We start from the raw sequence: 24,588 nt of genomic DNA, 5'->3' as shown, positions 1-24,588 counted from the left end.
TATAATAGATGCAATTAAAAATAAAGATATCTCTCAATTTATTCAGATTCTACCTTTATGACGTAATTATGACGATTTTACTAAAGATCCTGCCAACTGCCAAAACCATGATCTATATATATGGGTGTCCATTCCTACTTGACCCTTTTAGGGAAATTGCGAACAGAAGCTTTCAGCTTTTGTACTTTGAAGTAGGTCTGGCGTTTACAGGATTATAAAGCTTACAAATATCAGTTTGACTGAGAAGGAATTAAATGAGCTCTGCGTCATGTAAAGTGACTGTTTGGTCAGGATTTATTTTGTTTCTAAATGAAGATTTCGGCAATGAATAAATTAATAAATATCCTTTTTTCTAATTACATCTATTAAGTAAATAACATAATAGGTATATTTAACGGCCCCCTTAAAATATATTTTCAAGGCTTACCTTTGATGTAGTGATAGGCTGATTTGTCAAGGCCATCGTCATCAAGGTACAGTAAAGAGCCGCTCTGGTGGTGAAGAGGTTGAAGGTCATGTACAGACCTCTGACGTAAGACGATTTTATGATCACCTTGAGTTCTTTCTTTCTAGCTATTTTGATGAGTTTCGCAAATGGTTTTTCCCAAGCGTACATTTTTATCACTTGAACACCAGACAGAATTTCGTCCATAAGCCTTACTCTCTCGTCTGTTTTTTGGGCTGTTTGCTTCCTGTATACGGCCGATAATTTACCTGTATAACCTGAAAAGAAAAATGAATTTGAATAGACTTATTCCCTTCATCTAGAGTTCATGGAGAATCGACAAATTTTTCCTGGAATATCTGGAATTTATTTCTGAGTATAGGCATCATAGTAAATAGTAGTAAATTGACTAGTGCAACTGATAGTTCATAGCCGAGCGTAGCGTGGCTAGTAATTCAGCTGAGGCAGTCAATATACTTTGCTGCCGAGTTGAACATATAATTTTTTATTCAATTGTTGTTAATAATGTAGGATATTGTATTTGCAAATTATTAAAATTACCAGAAAATTTTTATTTTTCCTGTAGGGATAAATTAAAACAAAATTTGATAGAAATCGCAAAAGATGAAATGGTTGTTTTCTCAGAAATTTGTATGTCCAAATCATTATACATAGTTTGACAACTTATGAAATTTCTGCCAGTATTGTGGAAAGGTAATGGTATATTAGGTGTTTAACTTCCGTTGTTTTGCAATAGATGGCTGTAGCTGTAAGCGACAGTCGAAATATTAGGTTTTAATGTATTGCTTTAATATGACGAAAACTGCGGCTGAGGCTCATCAAATACTCTCAAATAACTATGGTGAGGCTGCTATTAGTGAAAGAACGCGCGGAGAATGGTTTCAACGCTTCAAGAACGATAATTTTGACATCGAAGACCATCATGGTGGTGGAAGAGAGAAGGTTCTAAAAGATGCAGAATTAGAGGCATTACTTGATCAAGGTTCGTGACAAACGCAACAAGAATTAGAAGGATCATTGGGATTGTCGCAACAAGACATTGCAAAACGCCTGAAAGTCATGGGAATGATTCAGAAATAAGGAAATTGAGTGCCGTACCAGTTAAAGCCGAGAAATGCTGAACGGCGTTTGTGTTTGTTTGCTGTTTGCAAGGCAAAGACGGAAAGGGATTTCAGCATCGCATTGTTACTGGATATGAAAAATGGGTTCATTACGATAATCCCAAGCGCAGAAAATCATGGGGATATCTCGGCCATGCTTCCATGTTGACGGCCGAACAGAATATTCACGGTTCTAAGGCCATGGTCAGTATTTTGTGGTAACAGCTCGACGTAGTGTATTATGAGTTGTTAAAACCAACTGAAACAATCACAGGCGATCGTAATCGAACGCAATTAATCCGTTCAAGCCGAACATTGAAATAAAAACGGTAGCAATATAACGAGAGACATGATAAAGTGATTTTACAGCATGAAAATGCTGGACCCCATATTGCGAAAGTGGTCAAGACATACTCGGAAACGTTGAAATGGAAAGTCCTATCCCATTCGCCGTTTTCTCCAGACGTCCTCGGACTATCACTTGTTCCGATCAATGGCACACTGCCTGGCTGACCAGCACTTCCGGTCTTATGAAGAAGCAACGAATTGAATCGATTTGAGGACCAGTTTTCTCAACGCAGTATTCGTACTCTGCCCGAAAGATTGGAGAAAGTAGTGGCCAGCGATGGATAATAGTTTGAATCATAAATGTATAACCGATTTTTTACAATAAAGCCTCAAATTTCGAAAAAATGTCGGAATCAAAGTTGTACGCCGATGTAACCATCCCTAATAAAATGAAAATGTATAAAAATGAAAGAGATGTTGAACACTAAAATCTATTCACAGACGCTTAGCTTACTCTACGTGAGAAATTCGTTTCACCTCTTAACGAGAATCTGGTGTGTTTTAACACACCACGTTCGTTTTTGCGGTCTCAATCTTAATTTTCCATTGACAAATCAAACTGATCCGTGAACTTGTTCCACACGCATGTATTCCAATTTATCGAATTCGAAATTGTAATGTGAGGCTTCTCGGGGTTTTCGGTTCCCACGTCAAATTTTCGGAAGTTATGGGCGTTGGTACCACTGTTGAGATCACGCGTGCCGTGCCGACAAAGCAACAGTTGTCGTCTCGAATCTCGAGACATCACGTTTTTTCTACCGCAAGATATTACAGGCCTAATTGATGCCGGGCGCATTTTTGGAACGGTGGTAATATTTCATCATTAAGATCAAGGGAATGGAAGAGGGAGCAGACGATGTTTGGTGAATTTAGAATAACACCGGCCGGCACGAATTCTGTTCCGAAAATAGAATAGAAAAAATTCCAAGAAGACGCCGATATGTCAATTATTATAAGCTTCGAATCTAATTTGAAAATCTCAATTTTGTCTTTCTTACTACGTACAGATATCGAAGAAGTCAAAATCTTGTTACTGCCCCTACTAAACTTATTTTGACTTCCAGATCATATCCAAACTATATCCAAAGTAAAAGAAGCCTTTTAATCAATCAAATTGATGATTGAATTTGGAGAAAAAAATCGTGAAGATTTTTTCATGTAAACAATTTTTGTTACTTAAATATTGTAGTCGTTTTTTGCAGGTTTTTTAAATTTTACAACAAACCAGCTGTTTGAGGAGATACAAAGTAGATGTTTAGATGTTATTAAAATGCCTTGATGCAATTTATTGCCAGCTCTAAGAGAATTTGAAAGAGGTCGAATTATTGGTCTACGGGAGACGGGGTTGTCATTTCGAGAAATCGCTAACCTTGCGAACAGAAATCCAACAACTCTTATGAGATGTTATCATATGTGGTTTGATAATGCCCAAAATCGAAGAAGAGTTGGCACCTGGCGTCGTCGAAGGGGAACAAATGAAGTTCAAGATCGACGTCTAAGACTTAGGTATGATCATTAGAGACCGATTTGCGACAACCCAATCTTTGACTGATGAGTGATTAGGAGAAAAAGGTCATCCCGTAACTATCCTAAAGGATTACCGCCGGCTAAGGTCTTTTGGACTGCAGCATAATCGAAACCATTTTGTGTTACCTCTGACGGTTGAGCATCGCCGGCAACGCTTACAGTGGTGCAAAGAACGTCAACATTGGAATATGGAATGGCATCAGGTCGTCCTTTCTGATGAATTTCGATTGGGTGCACATGATGGTCGAAGAAGGGTTAGACGACGTCGGGGAGAAAAACGTGAACCTCAGTTTGATGTTGAGCTAATGTACACCGGACAGTTGGCGTTATGGTATGGGGTGCTATTGCTCATGCAAGTAGGTCACCTTAAGTCTTTTTCCGAGGTAACATGACAGCGCTGCGTTGTCTTTAAGAAATAGTGGAGCCATATATTCTCCCTTACCTTAACCGACTCGAGAACCATTCTTTCAGCAAGATAATGCCCAACCTCATGTTGCCAGAGTTAGTTTAAACTTTTTCGAAGCGACTCATGTGAATCTTTTGCCATGGCCGTCCAAAACCCCCGATCTTTCGCGCTAAGAGCATGTTTGGGACATCATGGGTAGAAGGCTTCGAAATTCATCCCAGCTTCAACGGACTTTGGCGACTTTGAGACATGAAGTACAGATGTAGCTTGGGATAGTATCCCTTAAGATGAAATAGACCATCTTATTGCATCAATGCCAGACGTGTTTGGGGAGTGTATAGGTAATCGCGGTGGACAAACATATTGTTAACAAATTTATTGAAAAAAAATTGTAAACCCTTCGTTTTTGTCTCCAAATTTCAATCATTTGTTCCTTGCTGTACTATCTATGTATATCAAAAAATTTTTTAAATATAAACATCTCCTTCTGGTTGTTGCAGTTTCTTTGTCAGTTAGTATATGTATTTACAAAATTCCAATATTCCATGACTACTCTTGGCCATTAAGCGAATATACCCATTATCCTACTAAAATGGAAATTTAGACTGATCTTTTTCATTTTGAACTGCAGTTATATTGCCGACGCAAATGATCTTGTTTTCCGTTTCAAGATGACCTTTCCAATGCATAGATCTCTATGGATTTGGGCGCTGTCAGTCAAAAGCAGTTTAAAAGTTTATATTAAGATTACAAGCAAAAGGAATTCAGTACCCACAAAGACCTGATTAGAGAAACCTAAACGCAAGCTCACAAAGCCTCAAGAATTGCTGTATAGCTGAGAGACAGTCCAGAGGAGTAACTAAATGTTTTCCAATAAAAGTGGTTTCATTTTGAATAGCCCGCTATATGGGCAGCGTTCCCATTTGACATAATACTAATAGATCAGATAAGGCGTGATACCAACTCACGATACAGGTGTGGCGCTATTTGGGAGTGAGGAGACTATATTGGAGAGATCCACAAAAGAAGAGAGAGTAGATAAAAAGAGGGCAAAAAGACCAAAAACAAAGCGCGAAGAGATGGTATAAAAGCTGATGATCATTCGCTCACAGCAATGACTGAATCCCTAAAGAAAGACAATAAACAGTTAGAAACAAGACTATGTGTTACAAACAAGAGGAATAAGAAGAAATCTAGTACACAAGAGGATAAAATAAAGCAATAAGAGTTATTATAGGAGTAAAACAAAATAATTTATTCTTTATTCAAACTAAATTCAATTACTCACTTTGTAAGGGTGTCACTATAAAGACCGGTGTGATCCCAACTAATCCAGCCCATCCTGCGTTGATGTATAAGAAGAACATTACCAACATAGCGGACAGTGGAGCCGCCCACATATGATGAATCATAACTGATACGATGTCAAAACGGCTCACATCGTTGGATAACAAATTAACTATTTTACCGGAGGCAGTCTCACCCAAAGCGGATCTGCTCAGTCTCAAGGCCTGAAAAAGTTAGTTTTCCATTACTATACGTTTAAAATTTATTGCAGATTATTATGGTCAATTTTGATTTTTATTTTTTAGTACCCATAATGAGTCAAAATCGATTTTAGACCGGGACTAAACACATTTAGAAAAAAGTTTAAGAACAGACAGAAGTAGAGAGACTCCAGATATAAAGAGTATTTTTTAGCTGCATGTTTTGCGGGTTGTTGTTTATGGTTTGACAATTCATCATAAATCTTTTAAGCTAGAACAAAGCTGCCAAATTGTGGAAATTTACTTTAAAGAAACAAATCTGTTCACGTCCATTTAACCATCAACGTAATCGGTTTATTGAGCAAGCAATTCGTTCAGTAATTGATCTTTTTCACTCTAATTTTACTACTTTCGTTTGAAAACCATCAATAATACAAAGTGAAGTGCGCACCGAAGAAAATACTGCTGTTGTAGCGCGAAGTGTTGAAGAAGACGACGAAATGTCGATACGTCGCCATTCTCAACTTGTTGTTCTTTGTCCTTCGACTCCGTGGAAAATTTCACGTAAGATAGTTTTATCTGCTTATAAAATACAGCTCCTTCAAGAATTAAAGCCAAATGACTATCGTTTACGTCGTATTTTTGCAAATTGGGCTAATTTGAAAATGGGGGGAGATATGGCGGAAATCATATTTAACAAATTAATGCCATGATATGATCTACCAGATGAAAATAATAAAAAAATAATTTCAACAATATTTTTGTTATATATTCATACTCAAAGTTTCCTATGACTTACTTTTCGGTAAATTAAAGAGCAGCAAGCCGCTCTAACCCTCATACCATAATGGAATGCATTAACTATGTACTGGTTTATGAGAATTGCACAACAAGCGTTCACAACAACCACGGCACTGGCGTACCACAAGGCTTCGTTCTTGGTCGTTGTTGAATCTTTTCTGAAGTAACCTAAAAGATCACCAAGCGCTATGGGTAAGTAGAGTCTTAAAAAAATTTCTTGCACTAACACCATAACGCCTAGAAAAGTGTATTCTGGCCAGAAAGTCGCTGCTAACACCTTCAGAAAACTCGGTTTCTTTTTCGTCTTTCGACACTTGTTGAGATGATCGAACCATTTTCTGAAAAATAAAATAGAGAATTGTTAGTTGTGATAGCTGCTTTAGGTTTGTTAGAAATTTATTTTCGTTTCACTGACGATCAAGTATATTCGAACGAGGCAGTAGTTTATTTTTGAATAAAAGGAATTAGTTCAGCCAAAATCATAGTGAAATATATGTTGAAAATAATTCTCGATTCGAAATCACTTGAAGTGATTACAAATTGCACATAAGGTTGTCAATTCTGAATATGAAATTTGAAACGATTTTATTCATCAACTGCTGAAATCCTACCAATTACAACCACAAGTAAAATAGAAAACATCGATTAATTTTTGGCTACTTCCCAAACATTTATTGAGTGGGTGTGTTGAATAATTTCTATTGCAATCTATGCCAGTTTCCGTTCGAAAGAAAGGATAGGCACCTTTGAATCATGCTCTATCGCAAATGAAATGATTTATTGATCCTCTTTGACACAAAGTGTATAGGATAAGTTTAAAAAATACAGATATACAATGCTAAAATTAAATCTACATCCAGTTCGTATCTATCAAATACTCGTTTATAGTGTAATATGCTTATTTCGCCAATATTTCTTTCACCGTTTTCCCAAACTCTCGCCCATTCAGTGCCCTCACCCTCTGTGGTAAATGATTGTATAGAATTATGCCTTTATACATAATGGAAGACTTAAATTTGGTGGTTCTATGCACTGGAATAGAGAGAGTTTCAGTACTTCTGGTCGAATAATTGTGGAAATCAGACAGGATGGTAAATCTATTTATATTATTTTTCACATAGATCAATGCATTGAGAATTTTGTTATCTTTAAAAGTCGGTCGGCAAGAAATGCGTGGATGCAGACTAAAAATCAAGCGTATTATACGTTTTTGGGACACCAGAACTCTGTTAAAATCAATAGAATCACCCCAGATCAGAATGCATTAGTCTATATGACTATATACCAAGCCATAATAGAGATTTAGCAAAACTTCAAAATGAAATTTTCAATTTGGAGAAACATATAAATAAGTATGAATATGAATTTTTAGAATCCAGTGTTCAAAAGAATAACTGTTTAAATAACTCATGAATGAACTGAATCACTTCATTTCAAATTTCATTTGACTAACCCCTGTATAATCTCAAGGAAATTTTTGAACATTGGCACATTGGAGGTAGTTCCATTCGAATAACACTCTGATATTTGTTTCATTTACGAACTACTCGAAATTCACATTGTTATATGTGACATACGCATCATAACAAAAAAAAAACATTCACATGCTGCCTAAATTTGAGGAATTATAATCAGTTGAACTGACATGATAGTGACTTAGTGAACGTATATACCTTTCGTTTTGTGTTGCCCTGTTTTAAAAAGGTAGGAAATCCAATGACAAAAAAAGATAAAAAGCCAGAATTTTCGAACCTAACACAATGAAGAGTGGGAATCAGAATGTGGAACGGAATTCCAGGAAAATACTGCTGAAAGATTTCATCTTATTTGTATTATTTTCAATGACAAACCTTTGTCATTGTTCTGAAAAAAGTCGTCTTCTGGTCAATTTTTTTTTATTGTGATTGAATTAATCTTAATTGATATTCTAAACTTTTGGTTTGAATCATATTGGAAATATATATTTATTTACGTTCTGTGTCATGAATGAAATAAGACTATTTTCCTATGAAGGTCTAAGTTTCCTCATTAAAAAAAGATAGCATCGTTCGAAACCCTAGATGCCTTTTCGGTGAAATATTTTCTTTCAATATCATTGAAAATTCCATATTGAGAGTTTCTCAGAAATGTCCTACACTTCGAAGAACTTCATTTTCAAATCGTCGAATGAATAATTTCAAACGAGTGAAAACTTTCAAATGTACTTAAATTATTATAACAATAAACCAAAGAATAATATTTAAGAATCATTTGGAAACCTCAAAGAAAAAATTATTGGCTGTTCAAAATATTCAAATCATGATTCAATAATTTACGTACCTAACTATCTATTCTTCCATATCATTGATTTCTAGAAAATATTGATATTTATGCCAAGTACTTGAGACATATAAGGCCAACCTAAATTCAATATGAAATAATTTGCATACTAGATTGTTTGAAAAATAACAGACAGTTTTTTATAAGTCCATCAATTCAGGTTATCACAAAAATGAAATAACTATTGCAAAAGTATGCTTTTAAAAATAATGGACTTTTTTTTCTGGGTTTCATTAAAACCACTATTCCTACAGCCATTACGTACGTTTTATATAACATCTTGTTACAATTTCAAATTGATAACCTGCTAACCAAAATCTGCATTTTTTTGTTTTGATTTCTAAAAGCTATGAACTCCATGGAACAATTATACAGGATGTTTCATAAAAAAAATTTTTTCAGAATTGAAAATGAATCCCGTTTTATCAGAATTCGAGTGCCCAATATGTCTGGAGTATATGATGCCTCCAATTCACCAGTGCACAATGGGCCACACCTTCTGCGTAAGCTGTTTCGATAAGCTAGCCATTTGTCCAACATGCAGAAGCCCAAAGGGAGTTTCTAGGGCTTACGCCCTGGAAAGGATACATTCCAGTGTCACATTCCCATGTCGATATAGGTTTGACGGTTGTGACTGCCAGGTCAAAGGTGAGCACAAGACTTGAGTTGATTTTTAGAAATTTGGAAAAATATGTGCAGATCTAGAGGAATATTTTCTTTTTTTTTTCTTCTAGTCTGGAGTTACTGCCTCAAATTGTAGATTTTCACACATCAGCATCTAACAATAGCATATACGTATTGCCACCTGACTTGCTGAGGTTTTATCGGAAAAAAATCAAACTTGTATAGGTTGCAAGATGTTCAAATTTCAAATCAGAAAAATTTGCACCTCCTAAGTACTTAAGCCCCGTTTACACGCTCCAATATATCGTAGCGGAGCAATCGAGTTGTTCCAGTATTTCACCGGGATGGCCTATTAGAAGTATATGGACAACTTATCATGATTTTGAGCTGAAAATGTGCATATTGGGGTTTGAGACAATGATCTTTCTCCCTGAAATATTTTCAGATCTCTACAACTTCCGGTTATACCGGAAGCACACTACCTCTTCCTTATTTCAAACTTCACACCCAGTATATTATTGCATCATTAGCTGGCTTTTTTGACGACAATTTCGGCAATATAGCAAGGGTAAAAACTAAACGGTTTATGAGTTAATGGAAAACTTTTTTCGAGAAATATTTCTCCTTTTTCGCTTCTGCAAATACGTAGTATTATAAGACTGTTTGCGTTTTGAATAAAAATTTTCAGGGTGTTTATGAGAAGATCATGAACTTAGACAACTCAAAATCATCAAATTAGTATTTCAAATTAGAACCTATATTTTTTATTATTTCAGTCGATTCTACGTACAAAAATAGTGGGGGTTACTTAAGCAAAACCTATACCTAAAATGAATACTTTAAGAGTTAACGAGAAAGAACCTCAAATGAGCAATTCCTCACAGTGTGGAATGATCTGTGACTTCCGGAAAACACAGAAACAAATAGTGTTATAAATAGTAATTTTTGTTGGTATTAGATTAGATTAGGTTTGATAAAGGAGGTTCCATTGCACTGTGACCTGATGGTCTATTGTGCCCCCCTCAGAGCTAATCTCTCCATAACGTGATTTTCAGCTCGCCTTCCAGTTCCAGAGTTCTAATGAACTCCAATATCTGGGATGGCTTCAAGGAGGCTAATTCCTCACTACAAGTTTCGTGTCCAAAGCAGATTTTGCGTTGGGTAGTGATGGCGAGGCATTCCGTCACCAGATAATCCGGAGTTTCTTCCTCCTCCCCACAGAATCTGCACTCGTCATTTTCTGTGAGACCCATTCTCATGAGGTGACCTGTGAGGAATCCAATGAGGAGGTGTAGCATATTTTTACTAAGATCCAGATACTTCTTGGATCTCGCAGAGTCAAAGTATCAAAGAAACTTTTTGGAGTGATCCAAACCACGAAGATTCCGCCAGTGTAATTCTTTTTCGATTTCTTCCGTCTCCTGAAGCTATTTCTTTTAGGTACATTTTTCTACGCCACAGAAAGGTTCCGGGCCGATGAAAGGAGTTTGTGCTTCTTTTCTGACAAGAGTGTTGGCCTCTTCATTCCCTCTAATTCCCGAATGACCGGAAACCCAGATTGAAAAGACCTTGTTATTCTTGCCTATTTCATTGAGTTTTTTTCGTCACTCCAATACCATCTTAGAGTCGATGATATGTCAGCTTAGTGCTTTGATTGCAGCCTGACTATCAGAATGTATCCCTATATCACATTTCTGATAGTTTCTTGCTAGGTTAATTTTTACACATCTTTCTTTGCAAGTATCTTGTTGGTATTACATTATAGAATTATATTCTAGGACTAGAACTGAGCGACCACCAAGACAGCTGCGTCTACGCCAAGAACTCGTGCCCCTTCTCCACCCCGATGTCCTGCAAGTGGCAAGGAAAACGAAGAGACATATTAGACCACTGCAAGGAAGCACATCCTTTAAATATTCTCAGGGGTAACCACATCATCATGAAATGTCCCATGTTCGACCTCTTACAACAACAAGAGGCATTCTACTTCACCATCATCCAAGCTTTCGGCGAGCTGTTTCAGTTCTGTTGGTACATAAACGACCGTGGCATCATGAGATGGGTTGTTTACTTCCTAGGTAACTCGAAGGATGCCAAGAGGTACAAGTATGCAATAATTATCGGGAAAACTCAGGGTCCGTTTGATCAGATCAGTATGATAGCCAGCTGTGAGCCAATAGTGGAAGAAAACGCAATGTTCGACGACAAGAATTGTCTGACTAGTACCTTCGATATGGTGAAAAAGAGAAATAACAATAACGGCGATCTACATTACGAGATCAAATTGATTGACAAACCGTTTGAGCATGTAAGGGTACGATAGAATGATTGAACTACTATTTTTTTTTTGTTATGTTTATACGTTCTGTTAGTTTTTGTTGTTATGTTTGTGATATTTTACGACCCGAGTTTTATAAATTTCAGAGTAGAAATATAGAAAAAAAAACAGTGAATTTTGTCAGACCTTTTTGTAGACACGAAATGTACAATTTCGATTGACAGGTTCGTTTTTAAACAGGAAATCATCAATGAATGAGTGTATGATTGTTTTGTTATGTAAACAATGAACGAATAAACTATTCATACAACCCAATGAGAGGAAGTTTCATTTTTAGTAACGAGTTGAATTTTTATTATTTCGAAATACTTAATGAATTAACTCTCAAGTATTATAGAAACTGGTAAATTTCCGAAACTCATGCATAACAATAATCAATTAATTATCATCGTGGTAAGTAATGGTAAATTACCCATTCATACCTACCTACATCTGTAAAACACGAATAAAGACTTATTAATCTCTGCTCTCCTCGTCAATCAATCAAATAAGGAAAAACCATTGAGTAATAAACATAGATGGAGGGAGTATACGCAATTTTTTCCCAACATGGTTAGATTACGTTGTCGGATTGTGATATATTTTCAAATCCACAATTTTACTATATCATTATGAATGTGTATTTTATTGAATGAAATATATTTAATCTGAGTGATTTCCGTTTGAATATGCAAATTTGAATATTTGGAACCCGATATTTTTCCTAATTGTCGAATTTATAGTATGCAAAATATTTATTATTTACTGTATCTACCTGCTGAAATCCAAGGTTTGGCAACTATTACTCTTCTAGTGTCATCTGTTGTTTCACGTCGTTAGGCGCGCTTGAGGTTTGTTTTCTGAATTTCTGATATAATTATGTAATCATCTCAATATGTTTTGAATGAAACCTTGTTTCACCAGATTCACTATGGGACATAAGAAGTGCGTTCTTTGTGAAAAAACTCGTGAATTGAGTGAAATATATCACTGAAATGTTTTTGTTTCCGCGCGCTTCATGAAAAATTTGATAGTTCACGTTAGGGACAAAATTTGCTTACTGAAAATGACATATGCTCCCTCTATCTATGTTTATTACTTTGAGGGAAAAACAAAAAAAAATTTCACTTCTCCTTTTAACGTAAAATATGTCGAAACTTAAAAAGCATAATGAATATCATTAATAAAATTACTGAAAATGTAGGAGGGCAGGATTATCTAAACCTGGGGTCATTCGTTCCGAAGTCACTGAGAAATGTTTTTTATAATCAATTTTTGGATTTTTTCCTCTAAAAAAATCGTATTCACGAGTTAGGAGTGTCAGTGCTTACAACCGATTTTTGTACCCAATTCCATGCAAATATCCCCAACGGTGAACGCGGAAAGATGGATATTGTTTCATTCGATTTTTGCAAATTTCAAAATGTAAACTGTTAAAAAAAAATTTTCACCGATTTCAAATATACATGCAAAGAACGCTCAGTGTTTTCCACTAAATAGCAAATATCGAGAATTATGGAGAAAAACTACTCAAGAATACTATTCAAGCACACCACTAAAACAGTTTCAGAAAAAATAGCGATGATGCTCTAAACCGACCCATGTCATTTTTAAAAATGGAAAAAAGACTTTTCAATTCTCCTTCTGTATAACTTTCAAGTGCATTCGTTACTGTGAGCCCCACTACAACAACCTCCCCCCTTTGAAGAAATCCTGGATCCGCCACTGCATTCGGACCATCCAACCAAATCAAATGGTCAATTCTGATCTCAAAATTCGAATTGACTTTATAACGAAATCAAATTTTTGTTTATTAGAACAAAAGCGCACAAGTTCAACTTCCTCATAATAAAGGTACCTCTTAGTGGAATGGAGAGGAAAGATTATATAATTTCTAAGAAAAAATGTTTTTAGTCATCCAAGCAAAAATTCCAAGCTGCATATTTGCATTGTCTTCTCAATGCCTATCTTTACTATATTCTTACCACAAACCAAATATCCATTTGTATAAGCATACTCAATTTCCGTATTGTCTAATTGCTGGCTGGTAAAGCTCATTAATATAATTCGCAGAAAGAATGACTTAACAGCTTATTATTTACGTTTTGTCGTGTTGAATTACTCAGCTCACTCATTTATTGTTCAAATTAGTACAATGTTTCATGAGGATAAACTATTTGTACAAAACATTTCAATGGAACACTAGTTGAACTTGATATGGGTTTTTTCGATAATATAATATCAATGTTGAACAAATTTAGACCACCTCATACATATTATCACCCCCATCTTGTTTATACAAATTTTATGAAAAAAGGTAATTCAACGTGCTGCTTTTCAAGTCAATTTCTTTATATAATCCCAGGAATTTTTAATGATTGAAATCATTTAGTATTCTTCAGCATTGAAGTATTCTCAGATACACATAAAGAGTGTTTTTTTAGAGCTATAGAACTTTAAATTGCAATAAAACAACGATGGATTATTCGATTGACATGAATTTTATTTATCCGCAAGATAATCTTATGGCATCACATTTTAAATATGATTTCTGGCATATGACCGCCATGGCTGGCTCGGATGTAGTCCAATCTGGACGTCCAATTTTCGATTACTTTTCCAACATTTGTGGCCGTATATCGGTATAGGCGGTCACCAAACGTGTCTTTCAAATAAATCGATTGTGGCACGAGTTGTGTGACATGTTGCGCCGTCTTGTTGGAACCACAGCTCCTAGACATCATGGTTGTTCAATTCAGGAATGAAAAAGTTAGTAATCATGGCTCTATACCGATCACCATTGACTGTAACGTTCTGGCCATCATCGTTTTTGAAGAAGTACGGACCAATGATTCCACCAGCCCATAAAGCGCACCAAACAGTCAGTTTTTCTGGATGTAACGGTGTTTCGAAATACACATGAGGATTAGCTTCACTCCAAATGCGGCAGTTTTGTTTGTTGACGTAGCCATTCAACCAGAAGTGCGCTTCATCGCTAATGGACGTAGTGCGCGATATATATTCCGAACAGAACCATTATTTTCGAAATAAAATTGCACTATTTGCAAGCGTTGTTCAGGGGAAGTCTATTCATGATGAATTGCCAAACCAAACTGAGAATAAATCACTTGACAGCTGTTAAATCCGTCGCCATCTTGAACAGTAATGCCAACTTAAAGTTATATACCTCGAAAAAAACACCCTATATTATTGGAAATTATATCATCCTTGATCATTATCCAATTGAAGTTTGTGCTGTCAACCATTGATTTTGATTTTAATTCACAGTAAGAATTGGTTTCGATTGTCTTCGATTTAATCTGCTATTTTTATGCTTATCAGGATTTATATAAATTATTGATTTCATAAGAATTTGAATGGAACATAATTAATCTTACAAATCTTTGATTTGACAGTCTGGCAGAGATATTTTCCTTCGATCGCTGTCATCATAACATATATAATATAAATAAACTCTAAACTATAAACCATACTATTATTCTCTGAATGATTAATAACACAAAATTTTATGTAGATTAATGAAAAATCAAAATTATGATTGAACTGTTATAAAATAAATTCTATAGCAATTATTGAGTAAGCCAATTCATGATGCATTAACAATAGCATCATCAAATTTCAAATACTCATAATGGTTATCGCTGATACTCATATCGCATGTTCGCGGAATATCCTGTTCATGAAAAAGTGAATTTTCATCAATTAATTTAGATAAGACCTTCAAGTGGTCAATAATCTGATTGTCCTTCTCTCAGATACCGATCTACCCGTGTTATATTCATCACGAGCTCATTCAACGACACTACTACAATTATATTGTATGAAATGCTGGACTTAACAAGACATCAAACCTCAATACCCTTCCTAACACTTCATTAATTCTCTAATAACACTCCCGTTGGGTAATTACTATTAATAGAGACGCCAATTCATTGAAATTAAAGATTGCACTTCGAAAGCAACTCCGCTAATCATTTCACATCGAAAATAATCGCAGTTGGCGATATCTCAAACCTATCTCAGCGTATAGTGTAAAAGGAGGCATTGTACTTACGCTTCTAATCTGTCGCCTAGGTGTTGACTTCTATCTAACGGCAGTGGGTTGTAGAGGTCATCCACATCGAGTTCCTTACTCGAACCTTTCTTGAACATTGGCAGTGTGTATCTGAAAAAAAGTCCATATTTAATTCGATTGAATTTGCACTCACCAAATTAGCTTCGAAATTCAAACAAAATCATTGAGAAAAAACTCAATATTTCAGATCTGAGAGATTCTGCTTGTAAACGGTTTTCCAATAAGGGAATTCCCTTTGACTTTGGAAAAAAACTTATATATTTTGAGAGAAATTAATGGTTCATTTCATTGTAAAGAGGAAGGTATGTCATTAACGACAACAAACGATATCTCGATATATCAGCCAAATGGCCTTAACGTCTATGGTTGTAGCACCATATCCTTTTCATGACCAATTTGCGACTGTATCTCCTCTATAGCTTCACGAATTCCATCTTTGAGGTTTTGGATCGATTCTGGAGCATTGGGAGAAACCTTATCTTTCACGTGGTAACGTTGCTAAACGTAACTACAAAACGTTCATCAGCTTTGAGTGAATTTTAACAATTTAATCAACTCAAGTTCAAGTCAAGTAGTGCTTCTTCAATGTCAAGTCATGTATTTAGTCATCAAGTACTTGACTTAACATTAAAAAGCAACTACTTGAAGAAAAGAAAAAGAAGTACAATTTCCGAGTGTGTAATAATATCATACGATATTAATTATCTATCTGGTTGTATCAGTAAAAATGCCATCAACATAACCATTGTCAAACAGAAGGTTACCACGCTATTACGTAGGAATCATAATCGAAAGTAACCCAAGGAGACTGCATGTCATCGAGGGAGAGTAGCGATATACCAGTTTCACCCTTGTTAGGGATCATCAGTACCGCATAATTCAACCCAAGGTGACAAACAAACGAAATAGCAGGCACCTTATTGACTTGAACTTGAGTTGATTTCAAGTCTAGCTAAAGTCAAGTAGCCATGAATCTCCAGTTCCATTTCTAGTAATAGCGTAGTTTTTCTTTTCAAATGTCAAAAGATTAAAGCTTCAAGGTTTTTAAAGTGACAGCTACCTAGATAGCGGGCTATTCAAAATGAAAACTCTATATATTAAAAATAGAGAATTTCAAGCTTCATACAATAGTTATTTGTTTTACTAGGCAGCAAAGGTGTAGATTGACTGCCGCGGCTGATAGTTCATAGCCTCGCTACGCTTGGCTAGGAATTCAGCCAAGGGGGTCAATTTATTCTGCTGCCGTGTTAAACGGTGTTAAATTTTTTCTTCGATTGCTCCTGATGATACATGTAGGATTTTGTATTTTCAAATTATTACAATTCCCACAATCTTTTTATTTTTCCTGTAGTGATAAATTAAAACGGAATTTGATAGAAATCGCAATTGTTGGAATGGTTGGTTGCTATATAAATGCATATGTCTATGATAATTATAGTTTGACAACTTATGAAATATCTGACAGATTTTCGGATATATGTATTTATATTATGAACAGTGATAGCGACTTAGAAGTACTTACTCCTCCAGAAATAAGGAAGGTGGCAAAAAATATTGATTGCCAGAAGCTAAGAAAATTCAATTCGAATATCGATTTGTCTAGGATGAAATGGAGTTTCTAGATATAATGAGTAAAATAATCAATCAAATGTCCTTGCCGATTCTCAGCAAGATCGATCGGAACCCCATAAATAACCGACAACAAAGACATCATAATAACTCGCATCTCATATGTCCCTATATGAAATTATGTTGTCTCTAATAGCGCAATAGGCGCATAAATGAAAAAACTTCAAGAACTTTTGACGCCAAGTCAATTCTTTCCATATTTTTTATTAGTTTTATCACTTTCAATCCAGCGCAGTATAATACCGAAATCAGATAAAAATTCAAGAATATAATTTCTGGACGTTCAGCTTTGAGTTAATTCAATTAAGAGAAACGAAATAAGAAACATAACATAAAATTTAATTCATTTCACTTTCAAACAGGAATTATTTCAGTCATCAAGATAAAGCTAACGAGCCTATAAAGACATGTTTGACGATTGTCGACAGTGAAACCAAATATCGGATTATCCCTTTTCCTTTTACTACGTCACCTCAGCACGATTCTTATTTTTAAAGGCTCATAAATCTAGCCTTTGAACAGAAATTGAGAGCGTTCAACACTTTACAGCTGCATTTATTTCTTCACGAATTGGGAAATGTTTATGATACCGAGTCTACGAAAAAGAGAGTTATGTGACGGAATTCTTTCAAGATGACTATTCACTTTGATCTGAGTATAGGTGCTCAATCTTAATCATCTAATCAATGTTTAAAATTTGAAAAAGATTTTTTTTGTAAACTATTAATTTTTTTTTTGCTTGACAATTATTATGCTGATTATACAACTCATGTTGTGATGAACCAATAGAATCCGTAAATTTCCCATAGTTACGGCGTATTGATAAGAGAATATACACCTTGATGACGTGGTATAATCGTTTTGGTGTTTCATCTTCTGTCATATTGGGATCATTTCCATAGTAACATAGTTGGACGTTCGCCAAAAAATAAAAGTCAACCTCAGTGAAATGTCATTGAATTATCAAAATGCAGTGTTTTGGTTATAGTTATTTAAATTATTCGTTATATAATCGTAACGAATACCACTCGAGCATTGACAATATATTTCGATTATATGAACCTCTTCACTCGACGTAGTTCGCGAAACACCACTCGAGTTTCGTGAATCGGTGTATAATCGAATATTGTCTAAGCTCTTGAGATATTATAACTGAATATTTCGATTTTTACTTTCTCCAATATGTAAACATTTGTGAATGTTTTCTCTAGCTTAAAAATATTAAGAATAAAGGCTTGAATAACATAAAAGAACTGACGTGAAGTATATAGGATCTTCTCTTAATGCAAAAGAATAAACAAAATAGAAACCTTTGACAAATAACGATTACGCTCTCCCACCAATATTTTCTGGTTGTTCAGCTTTGCTTCCATGATTTTGCGGCCACTTATCCGAATTATGTCATGGATACCCATGGAACAATAAAACGTCCATGACCTTCAGAGTGGGGTAACTGAATATCCTGAAAATTCGCAACATCTGTTGCAACCGTATCCTTGCTTAGCTTCCTAGAGAAATGCCTTTCGAGTAATTTGACACCGTGCCAGATGAACTAGAAACATACAATCGTGTACAATCAGAAATACCAATGGTACACCATGAAGGATGAAACTTATGGAGAGCCCGTCTGGGTTCAGGCATCAATATTTTCTGAAGAAAGCAGCCAAAAACATTAAAAAATGGGAAAAATGAATAGTATCGACATTAACTTAATTTTCTTATTCCGTTTTTTAAAGAGAAGAACATACAAACAAAAATTTCATGAAAATGTAGAAGAAGAAAAAGAAGAGTTTTTTTTATTCTATACATTCTAAAACATAAAGTGTGAAAATATCAGGGGGAGTTAATTTTTTAAATCGATTAAATCAGAAACTTTCTGATCAGAAATATTCATAGAGTAATAAACATAGATAGAGGGAGTCTACGCAATTTTTACATGCACCCAACATGGTAAGATTACGTTGTCGGATTGTGATATATTTTCAAATTCACAATTTTACTATATCGTTATGAATGTATATTATATTGAATGAAATATATTTATTTGAGTGATGCCCAATTAAATATGCAAATTTAAATAATTGGAATCCGATATTTTTCCTATTCGTCGAATTTATAATAAGCAGAATATTTATTATTTTCTGTATCTACCTGGTGAAATCCAAGGTTTGGCAACTTTTGCTCTCCTAGTGTCATCGGTTGTTTCATGTCGCGCGTTCGCGAAGTTTGTTTTCTGAATTTCTGATATATTTAGGTATTTATTTCAATATATTTTGAGTTAATATGAAACATTGATTCACTATGGGACATAAGGCGTGCGTTGTTTGTGAATAATATCACTGATATGTTTTGATTTCTGCGCGCTTCATGTCGAATTTGGTGAACAAAATTTGCTTACTGAAAATTACATAAGCCCCCTCTATCTATGTTTATTACTCTGAGGAAATATTAAACCAATACAAATATAAAAGCGAATTCATTATATGATTGATTTCGTATAGACACCCTTAATCTCATTCACCACAAATCACATACCTAGAAAACCGCTTTCACAATTATAAAAAAAAACCTCCAACACGCTGCATACATATATCCAAGTGTAATGAGAATGGAGATAACAAAAAATAAGGGTGTCTGTTATAAACACAAACCTTCCAGACGATAAGCTCTGGAGGCACCATCTTTGGAAGGTCTATCAGTTTCTTGTGTTCAAGAGATATTTTTTATGTGAGAAAATCACGGCAAAGGGTCCTAATCTCTGATTAAGTGAAACTTCATCAGGCGTAAAAGGGTACAAATATGAGCCTGAGGACTATTGGTTGACAATCCCTTTGGGGTAGATAGGTATAATTCGAATCGTCGAAAGAACATAAGAATTTCAAGAGCTCAATATTATTCAGCTTCGAATATCTGCTAGAAATTGAATAAAATACAAACTCATATAACTTCTATAACAATGCTGGAGATCAGTGTTATATCAGGATAATGTTCTTTCCTATTGTTGAGAAGAATTCTAATCCGAAATTTTGAATTAAGTCGTAGATGCTCAAATTGATAGCAGAACAACGAAATATAAAAAGAAAGAAAAACAGATTTGAATAAAAACTAAGATTATATATTATTACCAAGCATTTTTCAAAACACTGCGTATTTCAATCATGATATTTAATACATTTTTCAGCTCATATATAGATTGAGGATAATGAGCCAGATGTGATGAAAATGCAATAAATGTTTTATTTCCAAAAAAAGAAAAATCGATCACCATATTACCATAAACATGTCATTGGCCAAATGTTCTTTATAATCGTAGGCCTGCTAACTCTCTGTTTCCGAGTAACAGGGTGCTTTTTTTTTGTACTCCTACTACTTTTCTAATCTTCGATACAGATTGGGAAATATGTACCAAAAAAAGTTCTGGGAGAAAAAATCAGGCTGTTCCAGACAAAATATCACCTTGTAGATTTGCATTCAAAATTAGCATATCACATAATAAAAACTTCAAATTGAAATATCTATGCCAAATTCAAGTTAAATATCTTGTGGAGATAAGGTGCTATGAGAAAGAAAAACTTGAAAAAAAAAATTCTTAAAATGATCTGAGAATTCTGTCATTTTTGTTTGTACCTCCAAGTTAGGGACAACTTATATTAATATCACACTATGATTCACACTATTTAATTATCTCTAAAAACAGTAGTAAACTAGGATCGTAAACTCTGCTTTATACCTCATCTTCAGGGTCCATTAAACAGGGTTCATCTAGGGATCCCTTGGCACGAGGATTCGCAGAACTATTTCCGGACAACAGCAATTATTGAATCAACTACGGTGTTATGAACATTTTGAATTATGTGATGTACACAACAGGAGGACGGCAGCTGTCCAAGCTAATTTGTGGGTAGATTTGACAAAGAAGGTTTGACAACTGGAGCCTTTATTCTGCATAGAAGATGAATCTGAGGATGGTCTTGTTTTTCTTTGTTTTGTCATTCTTTTTATTCAAGATTTATGTCTAGTTACATCAATGTCGTCTGGTACTTAATAAACGTTAGTTTTATAGCTGATTTGCAATTTATCTAATCAAAGTTTTGATTGCATGAGTGTAGGTTTCTTGATGAGTCTGATATGTATATTTGCGACTCAGATAATATTTGATCTGAAATTTTATATATCTTGAAAAACTCGTGAATATTATTAAAGAAGATGTATTAAAAATATACAGGTAATAGAAGTTACAAAGGAAAATAAGAGGTTTCTTGGATAATTTCAAGAAAAATAGTCCCATAAACATAGGTTCACAGACGCTAGGTTTTCGAGATACAGGGTGGTTCTTATCTTTGGATTTTTTTGTAATGATTATACCAGTTCATCGAATCTTTATTAATCTTTGCTAGAGATTGGGTGAATATTCATAAAACTTATCAACTTCTTCAACGCAGCTTATTAACTGGATCTTTAAAATAATTAGGATTTTCCTGAAGATTACTACCGAATTTTTTTCTCGATATCGGTAACAGATACGAAAAAACTACAAGAAACCGAAATATGTAGTACTGGACCAAAGTTTCTTTTTACATTTTTCAAAACTACCATCACTGGTCTACCAAAAAAGGTCTGGAGGAAAGAATCGAGCAATGTTCCAGAAAAAAAATCACTGTGTAGATTTATCCTGCATTCAAAATTAGCATGCCACATGAGGAGAACTTTAAATTGAATTTCTTTGCCAAATTGAGGTTGAATATCTTGTGAATATGTGATATGGGAAAAAAAACTTTGAAGAAATCAAACTTTAACACCTTGTATCTCGAAAACAAAGAGTTTGCGGGTCAATGATCCGAGGATCGGTCATTTTCATTTGTACCTCCAATTTAGGAACACCCTGTATGTAGAAAATCGATTGAAAGCCTTTTATCGAGAATATGTTTAATGATTATAAAAACACACTATTTACGAATTAATTCTTTAGAAATAATGTCATCCAAATGTCTACCCTCGCATTGACCACATTTATATAATCTAACACAAAAATTCCAGATGAAAACATTAGAATTGACTCATCTGCGGAATAGCAAAAAAAAAGGAGTTCCTGGGAAAGCGTCTCGACGGCTGGCTTCTATATTCTTCTCGCCGACTTTTACGCGCAATACAAGTCAACATTGTCTCGTACAAAATACCGTTTAGGGAATAAAACATATTCGGCCGTTTTCGAGAAATTTGGGGTTACCAAGATAAGTGAATCACCCTATACATTGTGTATTGATAATTTTTTTTATTTTTTTCTACTATCGATCATAAATTCCCATAGAGTCATAAACATAGATAGAGGGAATACGCATTTCTAACATGGTTAAATTACGTTGTCGGATTGTGATATATTTTCAAATCCACAATTTTACTATATCGTTATGAATGTATATTATATTGAATTAAATATATGTATTTGAGTGATTCCCGATTAAATATGCAAATTTGAATATTTGAAATCTGATATTTTTCCTAATTGTCGAATTCATAATAAGCAGAATATTTGTTATTATCTGAATCTACCTCCTGAAATCCAAGGTTTGGCAACTTTAGCTCTCCTAGTGTCATCGGTTGTTTCACGTCGTTTGGCGCACTTGAAGTTTGTTTTCTGAATTTCTGATATATTTAGGTATTTATTTCAATATATTTTGAGTTAATATGAAACGTTGATTCACTATGGGACATAAGAAGTATGTTCTTTATGGAGAAACTCGCGAATTGAGTGAAATATCGTATCACTGATATGTTTTCATTTCCGATTCATGTCAAATTTGATAGTTCATGTTGGGGACAACATTTACTCAATGAAAATGGCATATGCTCCCTCTATCTATGTTTATTACTCTGAGCAATTGACCTTATCAAAGGCTTAACTAAGTGTAGATTTCTTGATGAGACTGACGTGTATATTTGTGACTCAAATTATATTTGATTTGAAATTTTATTTATCTCGAAAAACTCGATGATATTGTTATACAAGATGTATAATATAGTCTATACAGGTTGTTTCTAATTTGGAGGTACATGAGAGATTCCTTGGATAATTTTAAGAAAAAAAAAGGCTCGTAAACACTTTGTTTTCTTCGCTACAGATTTGATAAATGAGTACCACAACTTATTAATTTATTCATCACAGCTCACTAAATGGATCTCTTTAATAATAATAATTTGGATATTTCTAAAGGTTTATGAGAATCGTTTGAAATTTTCTCCTCGAAAAGGGTAAACCATACAATTACAAAAAACCAAAATGTATAGTACTGGAACAAAGTTTTCTTTTACATTTTTCAAACTACTGGTGATCCACCAAAAAAATAGTTTCTGAGGAAAGAATCGGGCACTGTTCCAGAAAAAATATCATCCACTAGATTTGCATTCAAAATTGCACATCATATGATGAAAAAAAAGGTTTGGCATCTTTTGCTCTCCTAGTATCATCGGTTGTTTCACGTCGTTTGACGAGCTTGAAGTTTGTTTTTTGAATTTCTGATAAATTTAAGTATTTATTACAATATATTTTGAGTTGATATAAAACGTTGATTCACTATGGGACATAAGAAGTATGTTCTTTGTGGAGAAACTCGCGAATTGAGTGAAATATCGTATCACTGATATGTTTTCATTTCCGCCCGCTTCATGTCAAATTTGATAGTTCATGTTGGGGACAAACTTTGCTTACTGAAAATGACATATGCACCTTCTATGTATGTTTATTACTCTGAGTAAATTCCTTATCCGTAAGTGTCATATGTCTAGCATCATTAAAGTCGAATGTGACAGGTTGACTGGATTGCTGAGAGTTTCTGTCTCGGATTCGTTGTTGCGAAGCTGTCAAGAATATCAAAGGATCAAGACAACGTGGAATTCCGAGAAGGTTGAAGGAAAACAGAACTCCCCACGCTCGACCGTACCGTGCAGAATTATTTCAGGACGTATCCACCAGACTAGCACAAAATGAGGGATATTTCCTGCTTCTGCGGTATGTCGTCGCCAACCGTAAACTGCAACAAACATAATAAACCCCTTTGTATTCGCAAGAACAGAAGTCAATTTTCGACGTTTCGAACTTGTTTCATGCCAATCAGCGGCCGTGAAATTGTTATTTTTGGAGGCTGACCGGGCGTTGTTACAGCGGAATTTGACCTTGGTTATCAGATCCCACGCTTTTGCTGGGATTGCCACGCTTTTTCAGTATTCTGTCCAAAATTTTAAGTCATCAAAAATAAGTGAAAAAGCGTGGTTATCAGGACAAAAGCGTGGGATCTGATATCCAAGGTCAAATTCCGTTTGTTTCGATTAATTTTGCGAGCAGGAAATCCGAATCGTAAATCACTGCTAAATTGCTACTGAAGCGTGATGATGCTACAGAGCCAATCCCCTATAGGCAAACAATTGATTGTCTCACGTTCAGATCAGAAAATTCAATTTCAAAGTATACACA

The 24,588-nt window shown here is 34.8% G+C and overlaps 2 protein-coding genes across 3 annotated transcripts in view; one reads left to right on the top strand and one right to left on the bottom strand.

Moving 5' to 3' along the window:
• The window catches only part of LOC123679169 (ATP-binding cassette subfamily C member 4-like), a 46,419-nt gene that overhangs the window by 4,666 nt on the left and 17,165 nt on the right, over positions 1-24,588 (bottom strand). For both annotated transcript variants that reach the window (XM_045616596.1, XM_045616597.1), the window contains exons 3-6: positions 15,471-15,581; positions 6,134-6,473; positions 5,136-5,358; positions 428-723 (exon numbers count right to left, since the gene is read on the bottom strand). In XM_045616596.1, coding sequence (XP_045472552.1) covers positions 428-723; positions 5,136-5,358; positions 6,134-6,473; positions 15,471-15,581 — 970 coding nt within the window. The remainder of the gene's footprint in view (positions 1-427; positions 724-5,135; positions 5,359-6,133; positions 6,474-15,470; positions 15,582-24,588) is intronic.
• Positions 7,683-11,671, top strand: LOC123679170 (E3 ubiquitin-protein ligase SIAH1-like). Its single transcript, XM_045616598.1, has 3 exons — positions 7,683-7,839; positions 8,857-9,102; positions 10,857-11,671. Exons 2-3 carry the CDS (start codon positions 8,865-8,867, stop codon positions 11,399-11,401), a joined length of 783 nt encoding a protein of 260 aa, XP_045472554.1. The 5' UTR covers positions 7,683-7,839; positions 8,857-8,864; the 3' UTR covers positions 11,402-11,671.

This window comes from Harmonia axyridis, chromosome 4, assembly GCF_914767665.1.
Source record: "Harmonia axyridis chromosome 4, icHarAxyr1.1, whole genome shotgun sequence".
In the NCBI taxonomy this organism is placed as follows: domain Eukaryota; kingdom Metazoa; phylum Arthropoda; class Insecta; order Coleoptera; family Coccinellidae; genus Harmonia; species Harmonia axyridis.
Note: the sequence above shows the minus strand (reverse complement) of the source record. Positions and strands in the feature narration are given on the sequence as shown.